This window comes from Apis mellifera, linkage group LG1 (assembly GCF_003254395.2).
Source record: "Apis mellifera strain DH4 linkage group LG1, Amel_HAv3.1, whole genome shotgun sequence".
Classification (NCBI taxonomy): Eukaryota; Metazoa; Arthropoda; class Insecta; order Hymenoptera; family Apidae; genus Apis; species Apis mellifera.
In genome coordinates this window covers 24,412,389-24,431,325 of record NC_037638.1, presented here as the reverse complement: position 1 = coordinate 24,431,325, position 18,937 = coordinate 24,412,389, and the positions used below count along the sequence as shown (strand labels likewise).

The 18,937-nt window shown below is 42.1% G+C and overlaps 1 protein-coding gene across 23 annotated transcripts in view; it reads left to right on the top strand.

The window, feature by feature from the left end:
• Positions 1-18,937, top strand: part of LOC551071 (bromodomain adjacent to zinc finger domain protein 2B) — a 139,081-nt gene that overhangs the window by 102,025 nt on the left and 18,119 nt on the right. For 9 of the 23 annotated variants that reach the window (XM_026445661.1, XM_026445658.1, XM_026445682.1 and 6 more), the window contains 11 exons: positions 9,406-9,633; positions 9,762-9,947; positions 10,148-10,313; positions 10,466-10,483; positions 11,300-11,543; positions 11,689-11,956; positions 12,110-12,501; positions 12,827-13,141; positions 13,244-13,533; positions 13,703-13,784; positions 16,606-17,604. In XM_026445661.1, the coding sequence (XP_026301446.1) occupies positions 9,406-9,633; positions 9,762-9,947; positions 10,148-10,313; positions 10,466-10,483; positions 11,300-11,543; positions 11,689-11,956; positions 12,110-12,501; positions 12,827-13,141; positions 13,244-13,533; positions 13,703-13,784; positions 16,606-17,604 (3,188 nt within the window). The remainder of the gene's footprint in view (positions 1-9,405; positions 9,634-9,761; positions 9,948-10,147; positions 10,314-10,465; positions 10,484-11,299; positions 11,544-11,688; positions 11,957-12,109; positions 12,502-12,826; positions 13,142-13,243; positions 13,534-13,702; positions 13,785-16,605; positions 17,605-18,937) is intronic. The other 14 variants (XM_026445697.1, XM_026445699.1, XM_026445696.1 and 11 more) reach the window with 8 other exon arrangements.

Sequence of the window (18,937 nt, the reverse complement as noted above, 5' to 3'; positions counted from 1 at the left end):
TGGTGGAAGTTTCTTTGGGGGAGGCCAGATTAGACCCGAGGAGCGGGCTCCGAATACACGCTGCATTATGCAACACTTACACTTTGAAAATGCAACGCTCTCCAAGCTTTCGACTCTCTTGTCCATAAGTAGCCGCGTGAAAGATTGATGCGCGATGCAAATTATTATTATCGAACGCGCTGCTGCGTTGGAATCATCAACGGACGTAGGGTAAGATAATGGAGAGATTGGTGGAATAACGTAATTTCTCGAGATGCGTTTCGATTACGGGAAAATTTAAAGAGAGATATAATTGGAATAAAAATATTCTAAGCATTCATACAAATTTTTCGATACGAGTTTTCAAGTTTTGAAGTTTTACAACATCCGTTTATATTTTTTTTTTTTTTCATTTATACGCGTTTCTGAAGAAATTTGGAATAAGGACGAGAGAGAATAATGGGAAAGGGATTGCGAATCATTCTGGCGAAGATTGGCGGATTTTGGGAACGAAGGGACGAGAATTGGCACGGATAAACGATTCGGTGTGGTTTGTATGATGCGCTTGTCTCTTTTGTTTGGTTTGTTTGGCGGATTTATAGTTGGCGGAATATATATTTGGGCGGAGAATTACGTTGTTGTTTGATTTCGTTCGTTTCTGGTGTTCTTTTCTGGTCGGGCCCTGTATCTCATTAATTATGATATTTTGCGATATCCCCGGTGTTTGATGGAGGCGCGTTTAATGGAAACGCGGCATCACGGTAATTATTGCAATTTACATTCGCAAGACTTGATACGAAATTACGCGCGCTGTTATACGGGATCGGAAAATCGAATTTAAACGTTCCCCAATCCTCTCTCTCTCTCCCTCTCCCCCTCCATTCTGGAATTGCGAATCGAGAACGAAGGATTATATAAATAGTAGTAGAATAATGCGTATCGATCTACACGATACCAGTTAGACACATTTTTCTCTAAAATTCTATCCAAGTGAAAATATTTGATTTCGCCATTTCGATAAACTTTCCTTTCGATTCATATACCATCCTCGAAACAAATCGAATTAAAATTCAAATCTCTCGATTATCACGTAGAATAGGAAGGAATCACGTGTTTACGGAAACGGTTAATAATCGACAGCCACCACCCCGCCACCCTTGCGAAATCCACAATTACCGACGGCCACCACCAACCCTTTATTACATCGTCAAGTTTATCCTATATTTCTAACCAATTTACTCCACGTCTTGGCTCGATTATGTTTAAAGAAGGGAGCTCGTCACTTCGTTAACGAGAAATTAATTAGCGCGAAGCCGGGCCAGGTTTAGACATCGATCCCTCTCCCCCTCCTCCCTCAACTCGATATCCGGGGTTCGTCCCTAACGGCGAACGATATAATTTCGTGCTCGCTCTAGAGAAATACGATAGAAAAGCAAAGGCAGAGAGTGAGAGAGAGAGAAAGAGAAGGGAGAAAAACTTGGGTAGAAACTCTCTCGGTTGTCAACCGGTTACGCGTCGAGAGGAGGCACTTCCTCTTTATTCCGTCCCTATGCACCCCCTATCCGCCGCTTTTCCTCTCCGCTTTGGCCGTCGCGTAAACGAAATTAAAGCGATTTGGAGGTGAGCCAGCCATCGCGGCGACGCTCGCGCGCGCCACCCCTCTCGGCATTCCGATCCCTCCTCGATCGATCCTCTTCCTCGAGGGACACAGGATATACACGCGTGTATATGTGTGTACGTGCCGAGGCTGGATCGCGATTGGACGGTTATAAGCGGAAACGAGGCGATGTTAAGGTGTAAAACCTGGAGGAAAGAAGGGAGAGGCGAGCAGAGGAGAGGCGTAGATTGGATATTCGCGTTTGTCGAGTCGAGGTCCGGTATAATCGCGATTGTATGTAGAGGGGAAATGATGCGAGAAAGATTCGATTTTGTGATTTTAATTATAGAGGAGGGGGCATTGTGAGAGCGGTTGTGACTTTGTGAAAATTGTTATTGGATATATATATTGGGAAATGTTAAGAAATAAACTTTACCACTAATCGTTTACGAGTTTATTTATCTCATCTCTGAGATGAATGGAAGAACTGTACGGGAAATAATATAAGATCCATGCATCGATGCTTGCATAAGAATCAAGCAGAGAAAATGTAAAGAAATTTATTCTTCGTGCAATTTTATATTTGCTTTAATAATTCAGAACCTGTCAAAAATCTTATGACGAATGTTAATTAATTAACACTCTGTCGCAAAAGGTATCGAAATAATACCGTGTATTTATTACAAAAGAATATTGTTAAAAAAATTCAAAAGATGCAAACAAGAAAGAATTAAGAAACCATATAAAATCGGATTCGAAAAGAAAAGGAGTATGATTTTTCCATTAACGTTCGTAACAATAACGCGATGACGCTTCCGAGGAGAAAGGGGTCAGGGCTTTTAGGCGCGAGGAGGTGAAACCCGGGATTGAAAAAGAAAAAAAAGAAGAAGAAGTCGGATATATTTCGCTCCTTCGTCGAAACTCTCTCGTGATTACGCGAGTTTTATTTGTATCTCGCAGGCGAACACGTTGAATGAATATAGCGCCGCGTTAAATCTCGGATCTTTCATTCCGTCGCCTTTCCAGCCCGTAAGATTCGCGTCGTTCCGTGCCACGCCGTTGGTCCGAGCTATTTTCTTCTCGGCACGTTCCTCTCGCCGAGAATGCAGCAGCGAACAAGAGGAGGAGGAGGAGGAGGAGGAGGAAGAGAGAAACAAAAAAAGAAAAAGAAGAAGAAGAAGAAGAAAGGAGGGAAAGAAAAATAAAAGATCTGCTCCGTATATTCTGTACCCTTAAAATAGCAGAGCGTAGCAGTTACGTTGCGTTACCCTGTTCCGCGATAATCTTCTTCTTCTCCTCGAATTCTTTCTTTCCTATTTTATACTTGTTGTTATTATTTCTCCTTTTTTTTTGCTTCTCGAAATTTGGTCAAATTACAAAAATGAATAATATAGATTACTTTAAGTAAGTAAGTGAAACTATTGAGAAATATATCGAATTTTCAAATCTCTTCGAATCTATATTAAAATATTCCTAGCTCCTATGATTTCAGCCTCTCTCTCTCTCTCTTTCTCTCTGCCAGTTTCCACCTCACGCAGAATCATCGATTAGCTGCTATAGTTAATGTCACGTTCGCCAGCGTATCCAGGCTTTCGCCCACACCTCGAAAACCAGCATACCTCTACTCGTGCTATATAAATATATATACATGTACCGAAGCGTGGTAAACAGCGTAAATGGCACGATACCTTATTAACCCTTATTCCACTGGAGAAATTAAAGCGAAACTTAAATTCTTCCTCCCCTTCTATCTAACTTGCGTTAGAAGAATAACGCGATGAGCGTGCGGATAAACTCCACCCCGTAGGATCTACAACCCCCTGTTCCGCTTATCGTCACTTCTAATACGCGGAATACGAGCCAACTTGGACCTCCCTTCATCGACGAGCGCGCGCAACGAACGACAAATCTCTGGGCTCGATGCGGAATCAGCGGACGAGCAGGCCGATAAGAGAAACTAAACAAGATAGGATAGGCGAGAGGAGAGGAGAGGAGAGGAGAGGAGAGGATCGTAGAGGAGAAGCGTTTCGAAGCGGGTGGAGTGTGTGTGTGTGTGTGTGTGTTCGGTCCGTGAGCCGGGAAAATGGCCGTGTTATTAAATCGATCGCCGCTCTCTGGCCAGTGGGGGTTGGAGCTAGGCCAGGGGGGTTCCAAGAGGGAGAGAAACGTATATAGAACCGACGGTGGCACGGGGATGATGAGAACGCGATGGAAAGGGGCCGCTCTGGAATTACGAATGGCTTCGCCTTCGCTTCGCGGCAAATCGGTGACTTCTCGCTCCTTTTTCTTATTTATCGGGGTGTAATTATTGCGAGAGAAGGGAGGGTGATGCGAGGCTTTTCTCTTTTGATTAAGACAAAATTGTAAAACGTAGTTAGTTTTATTTAATAAGCTTTTTGATATTTTTGGAAGATTAATGGTCTTCGAAATCTATTTGCATAAAAGAAAAAAAGAAATTGTGTCAAAGTTTCGATCTATTCGTGGCAAAAGAAGAGAGATAAATAAATTTTTAACGTCGCCGTAAAATCAGACGAATCTGTCTTGGAATAAATATCATCGCATTCACACATCGGCAATAACCGATCGCCACTCTCTATCCGGACGTTTATTGCACGATTTTAACGATTTTAACGGGCGAAGAGTTTTCGGCGTGGACATCGATTAACGGAAAAACAATGCGCCACCCCTTCCCCCCGGGGGTGGAGGCCCTTTATTAACGTGCAATGGAAAAACAGGAAATTAGCGACGCGCCTGTGACTCGTAGCTTCCAGCCAGATCCAGAGCATGATGACGTTCGGATCCATCGATGACCCTATCCTATTTCCTCCCCCTTTCGATTTCGTTCTCTTATTTCGCCTCGACGTGGATGACTCAGTCTCGAATCGTTCCACGAATCGTTGCGTGCTACTTTTTTTTTTTTTTATTACGCTTTCGAACGAAGTTTCTCGGAACTTTTTTTCTTGCTTTTCGACTACATTTTTTTCGATCTATTATTTTTCCTCGTCGGTCGAAAACGATAACTGTCAATTTCGAAGATTTGACGCTATAACAGTATCGATACTTGGTGTATATAGAGAGGATTTGCTCGTTCGATTATGTATAAATAACGATGCGTGGTTTCTTTTTTCTGTTTCTTTCTTTTTGAAAGAAAATTGTTAGAATTTTAAACTCGAGCGTATGCTCAAACCGTCACATATACTATTCCCACCCTCGTTCCGGATAAATAATCCCCAACCAGCTGGCCATCTCTCACTCAAAAGCTTAATCACAAATCGATAAACGTGACGCATCGCGTACTCGACCGCGCTCCACCCTTGTTCAGAAACACGGATCTTGTTGAATTTTCGAGAACGCACAGAGGTTGTACAATTCTCGGTATATAATCTCGATTCAAATTTCGGTTAATGGACATCGATTATATCCCTCCCCTCTCTCTCATCATTTTCTCTTGAAACAATATATCGAACGTTATCTTCCCTCAAGTAGTTTCATTCTCATCGCTTTGTTTCAATTCAATTCTCCTTCGATCTCTCGATCTAATTCGATTCCCCTTTAGAATGATTAATCGACTCATTTATCACTCACCGTGTGTATCGGAGAAACGAAGAATATTCGCTCGAATTGTCCCATGTATAAACAAGATTATATTTAATTCCTCTTCGTTATTCGCGAATCAACGTATGGAATCCCTGATTCATCGGTTGAACAATCGGTTGCAAAAGAAATCGGTTGAAATTTTCAATTATACATTTCTCCTTTTTTTTTTTTCTTCGTTTAATTAACGATCATCGAGAGAATCGCAAGGAAATTCGAATAGCGATTGAACGGATGAATGAACGAGATGTTGATTCGATGGCGTTCCTTTAATCGAGAATCGTTACGGAAGTTGGCGCGATGGCGAACGAGTAGCACCGAAAATGGCGGACTTAATGTGGCTTGTGTCTCTCTCTCTCTCTCTCTCTTCGTCTCGCGCGCTGCTCGCTCGGTTACTCGAATAATGGATTGCCATTAAAGCATCCACGTTAAAGAGGAAAGCACGAAACAGCTCGTTCACCGTCGCTAGCTCATTAGGGAAGGGAAGAAATTTGTGTGCCCGTGTTGAAAGTCGAAACCGTGTGGAAAATGTTTTATTTTCATTCGTGAAAGAGAAGAGGGGGAGAAGAGGATAAATTCAGAAATAATTCGTGAGGAAATAAATCGGGGATAAATTATTTATAATAGGAAATGATATAGTATGCGTTGCATCATTTATCACGTAAGGAATTGAATCATTGATCGGATATAAAACCTTAAGTAATCTCAATTATTGAAACGTGCGATTTTAAGGTATGCGGTTAAGTATATTAATAATTCGAAACCGTGTCCTCGTAACCATAATATTGAAAATAACTTCTCGAAATTATATTTCATTCTCATTTCCTCCTCTTCCTCGAAACATCAAAGAAATTCTTCCTCTCCCGTTAATAAAAAAAAAAAAACACGAACGTTAACGTCTCGCCAATTGAATCGTCCCTGCCACAATTAGCACTATCAAAAACGAATTATAACTATCGAGCCGAGTAATAATTAAAAGCGCTAGCTCGTGTCGTGGTACGCGTGGTAACGGGAAGCGAGGAATAAATTGCTGCGTTGCCACCCTGCCAAACTCGTTACTCGATAATATCGCGTTCGAGAAAAAGAATCGAACACCGCCGATACTCTTTCTCTCTTTCCAAATTTTCAAGAAACGTTGTTAACGATTCTCTAATCGGATGTTGCGATTAACCATCATCGTCGCGGATATCCTCGACTCAAATAATCTTTAAATCTCCCTCCATTACGCCTCGAATAATGATACATCGCTCTCTCAATAATTCGATCTCTATTTCTCTATCACGGAACAGAAGAAGAAGCGGTGGTATATTTTTCAACTCGAATCGTTCGAGAGATACCAACTCGAGATAACCTTGATCGGCGCGTGTCGGTCGGTTAGAGGAAGAAAGTTCGAGAGTCGATCCAAGTTTTCGTTTCGCAAGTTGAAGTAACGCTCGTGTTAGATCGTTGATTAGACGTTCGATCGACTCGTTGGCTTATAAACGATATCGTCTAAAAATATCGTATCGAAAAATGGGTGGAAATGGGAGGAAGGGAGGGAGGGAGGGAGGATATTTTTACCAAGCACGTGGCTCCACCGATGTTGCTACAATTTATTGTTACAAACGCTGCGGCAAATGTACCGTTGATTTTCTACGAGTACGGTGGCCTTGAGCAAGGCCGTGGCATTGAAATCCAAGCGCCGCTTTAATTTATACCGGTCGTTGAACCCTCGCCTGGCTTACACGACTACTTCACCGACTGGAGCATAATGTTCTCTAGTTGCATATATATATACATATAATATATACATATAACACGTATATGCATATATAGAGGCATCGTGTACACGTGGTAATGGCGATGCATTATATATAGAGATTGAAATTTTATCGCGGGGAATTTTGTCTCTTTTTCCCTTTTCCTGCCCTTGTTGATTCGTTTTGTTCTCTGCGGCAAGATAAAAGAAATATCTAAACTAAATATATAGATAAGTTCGTTTCTTTAAATTATTCGTTGCGTTTTGCGATTCGATAGATCGAATTTACTCCTCCCTCCTCCTCGTTCCAATTTCCCCTCGGCTTTTTCTTGCGTATATCCATTTTTTTTCTTTCTTTTTTCACCAAGTTTTCCGCGTCCATTAACGGGCTCGCTCGTAACGAGGGCGAAATACCTGGTCGACTGGCTAATTATCTCTTCGTTTCCCGAATTTACAAATATTTTTCGTGAACGCCGTATGCGCCGGTGTTCCTGGTGCCGAATTATCGTTATTACACCGGTTATATTTAATTCCGGGAGGTAAATCAATTGCGTATGACGCTCGCGGATAATTGGTTAATTAACTCGAATTGGTAATAGTTGTGTATGTATGTGTGTGTGTGTATGTGTTCACGAAATTCGTGTTACACGTGAACCACGGGCAATTTTCGTTACGAAGAATATATGGGGATGGAAGGAGGATGGTTGACGAAAATTCTTTCGAAGATTCTTTCGATTAAAGATCTGGACAAATATTTGGAATTTGATAATTACTTTGATCGCGTCAAGAGGGGAAAGATAGAATCGAAATTTGACGATCGTGGCGATGATAATGTTATTCGAATTTCTATCGTAATTATTATGGTGATTATTGGAACGATAAGAATCGTAGGGAGAGTAAATTAAAACCTGTTTCTTGTCACTTTGTCGATGTAGAGGCAAGATTTATTCCAAGTGTACACATGTCGCAGTGAATATATTATGTGAGTAAATGTATACACTTAACCGGTCAATATATGCACATTTAATTGTCGAATGAGTAAATACAGTTACTAGAAATAGCAAGTATATTTTTATATTTAATGTTTAAGCCAAAGGCTTATTCGAGTGATACGTATTAACCGATATAGATTTTGTGTCAACAATATCCTCTTCATTCAAATTTCTCAATCTTTTTTGTTAAAAAAAATAAATAAAATTTCGAAACAATAACAACAGTTTGGAAAAGCTTGAAAATCAGAGCGAGATCCACGTATCCACAAGTTTTCAAGTTGGAAGGTATCGAGATACGCGAGGTAAAGTTTATTTCAATTCTAATCGAAGGTCAACCTCGATTGCTATTACCACGACAATTGATTGTTGGTACGTGGATACCATTGAGAGATATAACCTTAGATTACTCCGTTATCTCGAAAGGTTTGTGCGTCGTAATACCGGCCGCGATCGTTGTAAATCTTGAGATTAGATCCCTCCTCGTGGACGTGAGCTTCTTACGTGTGTAATATGTTATTTAACCATTTAACCTTACGTTTAATCGACGAACGCGTAGAAACGTCGAATGTAATTATCCCCTGCGCGGGATAATTTCTTTGGGATAATTATGAATATAATATACGAAATTGAAAAATCTGAGCGAAAAGAAAAAAGAAAAACTTGGTGATATATTCGTTGTAAATTTAGAAAGAAGAATCGTGTTTTATGCAGATATTTAATTTTTAAAAGATTTTCAAATCATGTTTCTATACACGAATCGTTATATTCAAATGAAACTTTTATTTTTAAAAATAATATCGTCGAATTTATTTAAGTAATGTAAGTAAATAAGTTCTGATATCTTGATTTATTGCTCAAATATAAGGATTTAAAATTTTTAAAAATTTCTGAGATTACGAGCTCCTCTTTCAAGAATTGAGTGCTACATTTCCCCAGAAATCGCGTTTCTCACTTGCTAGGGATTTGGGATAGGTTAGACGAGCGAAGAGAGTAACACGACAAACGATTATAAATTACTTTTTCTTTACACGATGATATTTCCGGATAGAATCGGAAGTCGTATTAAAATAAATGAAATAGCGTTTTAAAGGGCAAGATCCCTTCTGATCGCCTTTCATTCCTCGATCACGAGCCATTACCTTCCTTTGAATAATTTATCTTTGAATTTTTCCTAATTTTAATAGGATTCGATCAAGTTTTAAACTAGAATTAATACATTTATTTCTGAAATAACATTATACATTATTGTACATTCATTTCCAAAAATTCGCAATCTATATATTATACATTTTTATAGATCATAAGTTTATTCAAATTTACACTCGTCGAATACACGAATATCGTCGATCAATCGAGAAAATCTGCAACATCATATATATATTTTACACTAGTTCGATCGAAGTTTATATTTTGGAAAGGAGGAATGAACGATATAATAACGTTCCTCCCGCGTTGCGCGAGCCACACGTAGTAATTGAACATGGTCGGTTCGGTTTTGATTGCAGCGTATTGGCCTCGGAGCGACAGTGCAGCTTCGTCGCTTTTCGGCGGTATGCCGGGCGGATATGGATTGGGGGCCCATCATTTACCATCGGCTTACGCTATCCTGGGCCGTGGAGGTTCTGCTCCCGGATTCGGGGGTCACACACCGGCTTCCGCTCCACCGCCACCCCCGTACTCCCACAGCAGCCTTGGTACTCTGAGCGTGGCTGCCAGTCAGGCCGCGAGTTTAGGTAATAATAATCTCTCGCTTATCGTTTCGTATCGTCTCTTACCAAATATTGTTTCGTTCCTATCTATCGCTGGATCTCTGAATAACAATGTAATCGATCCATTCGAATTTCCAATTTTCTTTTTCCAGGTATCAATCCAGCGAGTGCAGCATGGTGGACGATGGCCTCACACTTAGCGGCACAGGACTACCTCGCGAGGTTACAAGGAGCGGCAGGATTGCCCGGATTCCCCCCTGGCGCCGAGAGCCTCCTGCCACCGTATCCTGCCTCGCTACTTAATCCCCCGTCCTTGTCGTCCCACAAGTCCAGTAAGTGTAAGTATCCCAAAGAAGTCTCTCTCTCTCTCTTTTCTATAAAAAGATAAGATATTTATTACGTAATACGTAACGCTTATATTCGAGATACGATCGAATGTGAAAATTTTTCTGAAAAAAGGAATCTAATTTATCTTTTTGGAACGAGATTAGAATTTCTGAAAAAACGTTTGAAAACACATGTCTCTGTTGTGGAACAGCTAAGTCAAGCAAGAGTCACAAGACTCCCGCGAGCAGTAGCAGCTCGACGACGCCAAGCATGACGAGCAGCAGTTTACCGGTCTCGACCCAAGCGCCGGTCACGTCCTCTCATCACAGCACGTCGTCGGCGAGCACCACGCCGAATTCCCAAACAAACGTTGTCAGGTAAAGGAGTGCGCGATGCTCGTTAAATCGATGGTCTTTCCCGTTTTTTTTTTTTTTTCATTATTTTTTTAACTGACGCTAACCCCGTCAGTCCGCATCGCACTTACCGTTTCCCATTAATTATTTTTCCACGCTTGCCGATACGCCTACAGTTCTGCGAAAGAGGGCAGGTGAGAGATCGTTAAGAATGAACAACAAAAACAAACAAAGAGAGAGAAAGAAAGAAAAAAAGAAAAACGACAACAACAATCACCGAAAAAATACGAACAGGAAAAAAAAAGGAGAAAAAAAAAAAAGAAAAAGCGAAAACGATACGTAAAATGGATGGAAAAAAAGAACAAAAAAAAAAAGGAAAAAAGAGAAATATAGGAGGAAACGAAATATAAAACGAATCGAAAGGGATATTCGTACGATCGATATTTTTGTTATTCGCGATTCACGAGAATATATATATATATATTTATATATATATATATTTTTCTCTGTTTCCATCTCGTTCTTCTCACCGTGAATTCCACGTTAACGGCTCTGCTCCCGTTCATTTAACTTTCATACGGTGCTTGTAAACCGTGTAATTTCGTTGTTATGATTGCTCGATGGCCCTTAACGTCGCGTCGTTTTAAACAATTTGTCCTTTAACTAGTCACACGTCCCGTTGCATTTAATATTCAAAATAGTCACGGGGAAAAAAAAGCGTTTACGCACGGTGAACATTTAGCCCTTTGTCGACACTGATTAAATTTATCCTCTCTCTCGCATTCGGTTTTAATGTTTATATACATTTTTTTTTTTTTTTTTGGTTTTGTTTACAATGTAACAATCGAAATAAATTATATTTTATATACACACATATATATATATATAATTCGTAATCGTGTCTTTAAAGGGCTATTTTGCGTTAAATAACGTAGATTTAATAATTCGTGAAATATTTGTACAAAATATTTGTATGAATAATCCGAAACGTTTTTTATTTATTTATCCAGCGATCCTAGCAGTATATTAGGAGGTGTACGCCTGCCACCCGATACAGAGATTATCAAATACACGTCGAGCATAGTCGGTCCAAAGGTTCCTGGCACAACGAACCGCGGTAGAAAGAAGACCATATCCTTGGACACGCCGAGCGTGAGCGTACATCCGCCCCCCGTACCCGCTCTCACCGCTCATCAAACGAACACGACCACCACGTCGCTGATGATGGAACCGAGAAAGTATAATCGCACGGGGGTAATTATCGACTTTTTCAAAAAAAAAAAATAGAAAAATGCGAAATTTCTTAATTGCAAAATTAAGAAAAGAAGAAAAGTTTCGAAGAATTGTTAAAGGATTATAAAGGAAGGGAGACGTTTGAGACGTTTTTAATTTCTTTCAGAGCGAGTCGAACGATTACAGGGAGTCGGTGGATCGCGTGGAGGTGATCAAATTGCCTGCACATTCGACGAACGGCTCCGTCCTACCGGCGCCATCGTCCTACACATCCTCGACCACCACAAACACGAGCAACTCGAACGATTCGGACGCGCCGCTGAATCTCTCGTTGAAACCGGCGACGACCAGCAGTAATTCGCCGATTTCCGGCAGCCAGCCGCTCAGCCAGCTCAGTAATTTAAGTCAGTCGTTGCTCGCCTCCGATCGAACTTGTAAGTAGCCTTTCCTCGCCTCAGATTATTCCGTTTTCAACGCTCCTTCTTCTCCTATTCGAATTTTCATTTCACGGATAAATTCTTCCTTCTTTTTATAATTTATCTGTACGAATTTCGTATATATCGCGGAATCGAACCAATTTTGAATAGCGAGAAGGAAGCCGGGACCGAAGCCTCGAAGGGTGCCGCAGAACTCGGTGCCCGTGCCGGCATCGCCGAGCCCTTCGTTGGCGCAGCTGTTCGCCGCCGCCGATTCGCCGCAACGGCCGAGCAGCGGGAGCGAGGAGAGCGAGAGCGCGAGCACGACCCACCACAAGGACGGCAGACCAAGGAACCTGGGCCGCGGTGTATCGAAACCGAAGAAGAACACGGTCGCCTCGTTGCTCGCCCAGAGCAGAGCGCTGGGAATCAAACCGACGCCCACGTTGGACCCCAGTGTGCCATTGTCTCATCAGGTCTCGTTACTGAGGTCCAATATTCTGGCTGCTCAATTGCACGCTACAGCGACCGGTCAGACCGGTCAGGCAGATGACAAGAATCAGGTAAAGTTCTTCGTGCTCGATATACACATATATTTTTCGATTTCGTAATTTTCTTTCACTTCATTTTCACATTTGTTTTTTATTTTTTATTTTTTTTATTTTCTTGGTTCATTCATTATTGGTTCATTATCAATTTTCAATCATGATCGATTCGTTTGATTCGAAAATCGAACGATGAGAGCAGCCACACCATCGTCACACGGAAACAGGAAGGAAGTAGACGAGTGAAAAAGTTCGAAGGGAGATTATTTCTTTTTTTTTTTTTTTCTTTTTTTTTTTTCTTTTTCGCTTATGATTTCCCACTAAAACCATGCTCCCTATATAGCGGTCTTTGCAGGAGAAGATGAAGAACAAGTTGCTGGAGGTATCCGGGGAGGAGAGCAACATGGACGTGACGAGCGAAAGCGGCAGCAACACGGACGTTGTGACGGACACGGACGACGACAACACGGACGGCGTCTCGAGCGCGAAGAGGAGAAAGGTGAAGCCGAGCGAGAGGGATCTCCAGGTGCCGTTGGAGCGCGGTTGGAAACGGGAGACCGTCATCAAGGGATTGGGGAAGTCGGGGGTGATAAAGGGTGACGTGTCTTATTACAGCCCTTGCGGGAAGACGTTCAGAAGCAGCCCGGATTTGGCCAAGGTTGGTTCCATAATTCTTCTTCTTCTTTTTTTCCCGACTATTGTTGGTTATTATTCATCGCGTTTATCTATTGCGCTCTTGGCTCACGTAATTAGAATTCAGAATTGGCTGTTTCAGTTTCTAGAGCAACAGAATCCGCCCGAGTTGACGACCGCCAACTTCTCGTTCTCGTCTCGGCCGCTGGTAGGCGAGTTCCTTCAACCGACTATGGGCCTCGCCGAGGCGGAATTCGTCAGGTTGGGGGCTCAGGAAGTGGCGAGAAGATTGGAGGAGTTGAGAGCCGCGGGTGGTTTCAGGGATTCGAGGACGAATAACCAATACGAGAGGGAGAAGTTGGCGTACGCGAAAAAATTGGCCAAGGAGGAGGCGCAGCGACATAAGGAACAGGCTAGGTAAAAATCGTTTCTTCTTCGTTCATCGAATCGAATCGGATTTTCATTTATTATTTGAATTCATCTCGATAATTTTCCTTTCATTTCGATCCGATTCGTTTTCGTTTAGAGATACGTTAAAACGAATATTGTGTACACGTTGATCGATCGATCGATAATACGATTGCAGGTTGATCAAGGAGCAGGAGAAAACGGAGAGACAGGAGGCGGTTAGACGGGAGCGGGAGATTAGGAATCAACAGTTGCTCGAGGTAAGTTGAAACCTCATTACGTCTTCTCTTATTATCCGTGTTTTACTTCCTTTTCACATTTTGTCTCGATTCTCGTTGTTTCATTCACAAGGAGTCTGTTCTCTCACTCTATTTGGGATACCTACTACGTTTTTTTGTATTTTTGTCCACCTGTCGTGCGTGTCGCATGCTCTCTGTGTGTGTCGTATTTATATTATACATATACATATATATATTATCTATATCTATATACGTATATTATATATACATCTGTTTGTACATTATATATATATACATATATATATACTCCTCCAGTGGATATATTCTTGTAAACTCCAGATATATACTCTTTTATATATATACTCGCATATATATATATATGTGAACCCCTCTTTGTATCGCCCCCTCTCTCTACGAAATTCCAACAACCACAACAACCGAGCAAAAGGAAAATAGAAAGAAAAAAAAGAAAAAAAAAAAAAAAGAAAAGAAAAAAAAAAGAAAAGGAAAGAAAAGAAAAGAAAAGAGATAAGAAAAGAAGCAAAAGAGAAAAACAAAATGTGCCAGGACACACGAGAAATCAAGAAATATTCCACCCCTCCGCCCCCCCCCCCCTCCCCCCATAGAAGACCGAGAATCGCTAGCAATAGTGACAGGAGAACCCCAAGCATGTCCTCCTCAGAGTTTTCCAACTAATATCAAATCGAATATCAAAACTCTCCCCCCCCCCCATCCTCTTGATCGAAACCCCTTTAGTTCCAAAGTTACTTCTTCTTCTTTTTTTTTTTTTTTTTTTCTCGATAATTTTTTTTTTTTTTAATAATTTTTTCACATAAAAAGTTCTTGTGTTCGATACATTTTTCTGTTCGTTTAACGCTCCCTCGTCGTCAGTGAGCCGAGAACGTGTTTCTTTCTAGTCGTTTCAACCGAAGATCGTTTGTGGCTGCATCTCGCTTCCGGGTCCTCCACACGGCGAGAACCGACCCGACAGTCTTTGGGTTTCATTGATGAGAACCGCGATGAACCGTGCAGCTTTCATAGAGAGAGAATGAGCGGGAGAAAATGTACGAAAGAATGGAGAGGAAAAAAAAAAAAAGGAAAAGGAAAAGAAAAGAAGGGGGGAAGAACTGTCGAGAAAATCGAGATCGCCACGGTGTATCGATGTTCGAATTCCTTTCTCTTTTCGTGTGCGTAATTTAATAACCGAAATGGTTGGACGGAAATTGGACGAAATTCACGGGATGATAAAGAGGATAATAATAATAATAATAATAAAAAAAGAAAGAAGAAAAATAGGATTTAAATGATCGAAGATATAAACGAGTTTATACCGTGTTTGACAAATGGAAAATTGGGAACATCGATTTTATCCGTGGTTTCAAGGTTTTCGAATGGAAAATTAATCCGTTCGATCGAGAACTCGTGATAGTGTCTGCTCGAGATATGTTCCATTAGTCGTATGTGTGTGTGTGTGTATATGTGTGATCTCGATGATGCATATTAATTACCCGGTGCTTTGTGTGTGCACTGTAGACAGTCTTACGTGTATATATATATATATATATATAAAATATATATATATATATATATATATATATATCGATCTTTGTCGTGGTATATAGTTTGTTCTCACCTAATTTCACATAGATTGACGTCGAATGATCGTGCGAAAAGTTAGATCGATTAGATACCATTTAGACTAGTCCCTCGTCTCGTTCGTTAGAGATTAGTTTTACCTTATGTTTTTCGATCGTGCACGCTCCGATTTCTTTCTTTCGCTCGAGCCGAGGATAACGTGTGTCGTGTGTAACTTTTCTGCGAATCGAACCGACCAACGAAAAATCGGCGCGTACACGGTCTCGAGAGCGGCGAAAAAGGGAAGAAGCGCGCGCTTCGCTAGCGGAAAACTTCTCCGATTGCTCGAATGATAGAGCATCGATAAAAAAAAAGAAAAAAAAAAAAAGAAAAAAAAGGGAAATTCGTCGTTCGAGAAATCGAGTTTACGATCTCGTCATCGTTTTCGTCGTTTCTCGAGGATTTTTCCGCGGCGAAGAAAAAGTTTTAAAAGAAACAAAAAAAAAAAAAAAAAAACAAAACAAAAACAAAAAAAAAAACAGAAAAAAAAAAGAAAAAAAAATCGGCGCGAGTAGATCAATCGCGAGTATAGAAATTTTTAATCAGCCCACTTATTGTGATAGTTCTCCAAAATGGATGGGAATATCTTTTGGCCCGAGAAAGCGAGACACATCAAATTACAGATGACCCGCCAACTCGTCCCTTTTTTTCTTAATCACTCTTTGTCACTCGTTCGCTCATTCATTCCATTCACTTGCATCCACCTTCACACGGCACTGTCACATCACATATTACATGCCCACCTGATTCCTTCTCTGTCGAAAACATACACGTAACACGCAGTTATTCGACGCAGAGCGAGACGTTCGAGGGGAATCAAAAATATGTCAGCCGAAAAGAGATGATCGGGAAAAAAAAAAAAAGAAAAAAAAACAGTGAAAAATAAGTAGATGTAATTCAATTGATAAATAGCTGGGACGTGGCCTAGGGATGCCCAGTTTGTTAAACAATCGATCTTATCGTTCGTTCTTTTTTTATCTTTTTTTTTTTTTTTTTTGTTTGTTTGTTTTTTACGGCATCATTTAGCGATCATTTGGTTACGTAGACGTATCGAGTGAACAAAATTTTAACGAAAGAAAAAAGAAAAAAGAAAAAACGAGAAAGAAAGAAAGAAAGAAAGAAAGAAATTAATACCTACAGTTATTAGTCGAAGAATCGAAAGATCGCTGGTGTAGAGCCCCTTAGTTTGTTCTGTTGCAACTTTCAGTTGGTTGCGAAGCTCGAAAAAGGCTCAGCCTATCCTCTTCACAGTGAGACCACGCTAGAAATCCAACCACCACCTACCACAACCATCACCACCACTACCACTACCACGATCATTCACCCAAGTTGCTCAAAACAATTGTTTACGAACGTCCTCCTCGAACGAAGGACGGGCCACCGTCGAAAAGAGCGACGGGTGTCACTCGCACGCGTACCACCACGTAATCACGTACCTGCGATTAACACGATCGATTATTGGGCATCCCTAAACCTACAAACGCAGGGTCGAAAGCGGCTAGCGTTCACGATCAAGCAGAAAATGAAGATCATCCAAGAGATCGAACGCGGTAAGAGCAAGAGCGACGTGGCGCGCGAGCTGGGTCTGGCTAGCAGCACGGTGGCCACCATCTGGAAGAATCGGGAGAGCATCGCGGAGAGCTGGAGGAACCGCGACATGATGCAGCAGCACTCGGATGTCGAGGACCCGGTCGCGAAAAAAACCGGCCTCCCCTCCGCGTCGTCCAATTTGGCGTCTGTCACGTCACTGGTAACGAATAGCACGGTGTTGAACACCGTGAACGCAACCAACAACACCACCACCAGCACCACGTTGCCCACAGCCGTCGTGGTGCCGCCTCCGCAGGTGCAGGTGGTGCCGCCGCCACCACCACCACCACCACCACCGCCACCACCACCACCACCACCACCACCACCACCACCACCACCACCGCCACCACCACCACCACCACCACCACCACCACCACCACCACTACCACCACCACCACCACCACCACCACCACTACCACCACCACCGCCATCACTGCCTCTCCCATTGCCGACCACCTCCGCAACGGTCGCCCCTCCGTCGACGTCGCAACCCACGCAGCTCTCCACGACGCCAACCTCCAGCACCACGTCCACAGGCACCACCACGACCAACGCCAGCATCATGGACAATACCCAGCAGGCCCAGACCCAGACGCAAAGTCAGGAGCTTCTGGAGGTAAGATGTCGTATGACGCCTCCTGACACCCCCGCCTTCACCCCCTATCTTTCACCCCCTCGATCATCCCTCGAGAGGAGATCCTTCCAACGCGAGGTTTTTTCGCCCCCTCCCCAATATTATCACCCCCAATATTAACCAGAGAAAATGGAATTCGAAGATGGAATCGTGGTTGGTGAGGAAACGGCACTGTTTCGGGGAAACAGTTGCTGTTTAGCAACAATAAATCGGGTAAATAGCAGAGATATTGCTATTGAAATTTTCCAGGGATCCGCTTTCCTTGAAGTGTGTTTCGCGCCACGACGTGTCGCGTGATAATTGATGATTAAAGAAAAAAAAAAATAAAAAAAATGAAAGCATGGCGTGTATACATTTTACAAATGGGAGGGGGAAGGGAGGGAGGGGGAAGAGCGAATTTAATCGTCGAGTGCGAAATTACTTTCTAACTGAGCGTTCCCTGAAGAAGTTCTTTGCCCGAAGCCGGGTTTCCGGCACCGCCGCTATTCTTTCCGCGAATCCTTTTGTCCATCCAGTTGCACTCTCGATTAATTGCTTTCGAGGAATCCGCCTTGTCTCTCTCTCTCTCTCTCTCTCTCTCTTTCTCTCACCTTTACCTCCATGCTCGATACCTCCCCTTGCCCCATTTCGCGAACTGCATTCTATACGATCTTACATCGTCATTAAACCCTCATCGACTTCATGTTCACTAATGAGCGTTACCCTCCCCCCCCTTTGCGATTCGTTCGTCCAACGGATTTCCCCTCCTTTTCTCCTCCCCCTTCCCCCGGTTTATACCGGAGGACCGAGACGAAAGGACCTCTTGAGGTAAGACTACGGATTGCCTGGTTTTCTATGTCGTGTCCATCCCGTTTATATTTTGCGATCGAAAAAGAAAAAAGAAAAAAAAGAATCTTTTCAACATCCCTCTCTCTTCCCTCCCCACCCCGAATTTTCCCCCACCGATCATCTCATCATCTACTCTGTCCATTGCTAGATTAAGCGTATCGCACACGTGATGCGACAACCAGAGGTAAGATATTACTCTCCGTCTTTTTCAGACGTTTCTCACGTTCCCAAGTATATATATATATATCTCACGTACTTGCGAATCACCGCGTGTTTCCTCCGTTCTCGATCGTTTGCATTTTTTTTTACATCGATCATCTGTGAATCTTTGTTTCCTTTTATTTTTCTTGTTCTTCTTGTTCTTCTTCTTTTTCTTCTTCTTCTTTTTTTTTTTTTCTCTCTTCATCGACTCTTCTTTACGTTTCTCTCATTTCTTTCCGTCGATTACACGCGTGTCTCTCCCCTAACGGAATCCGGGATTTTTGTT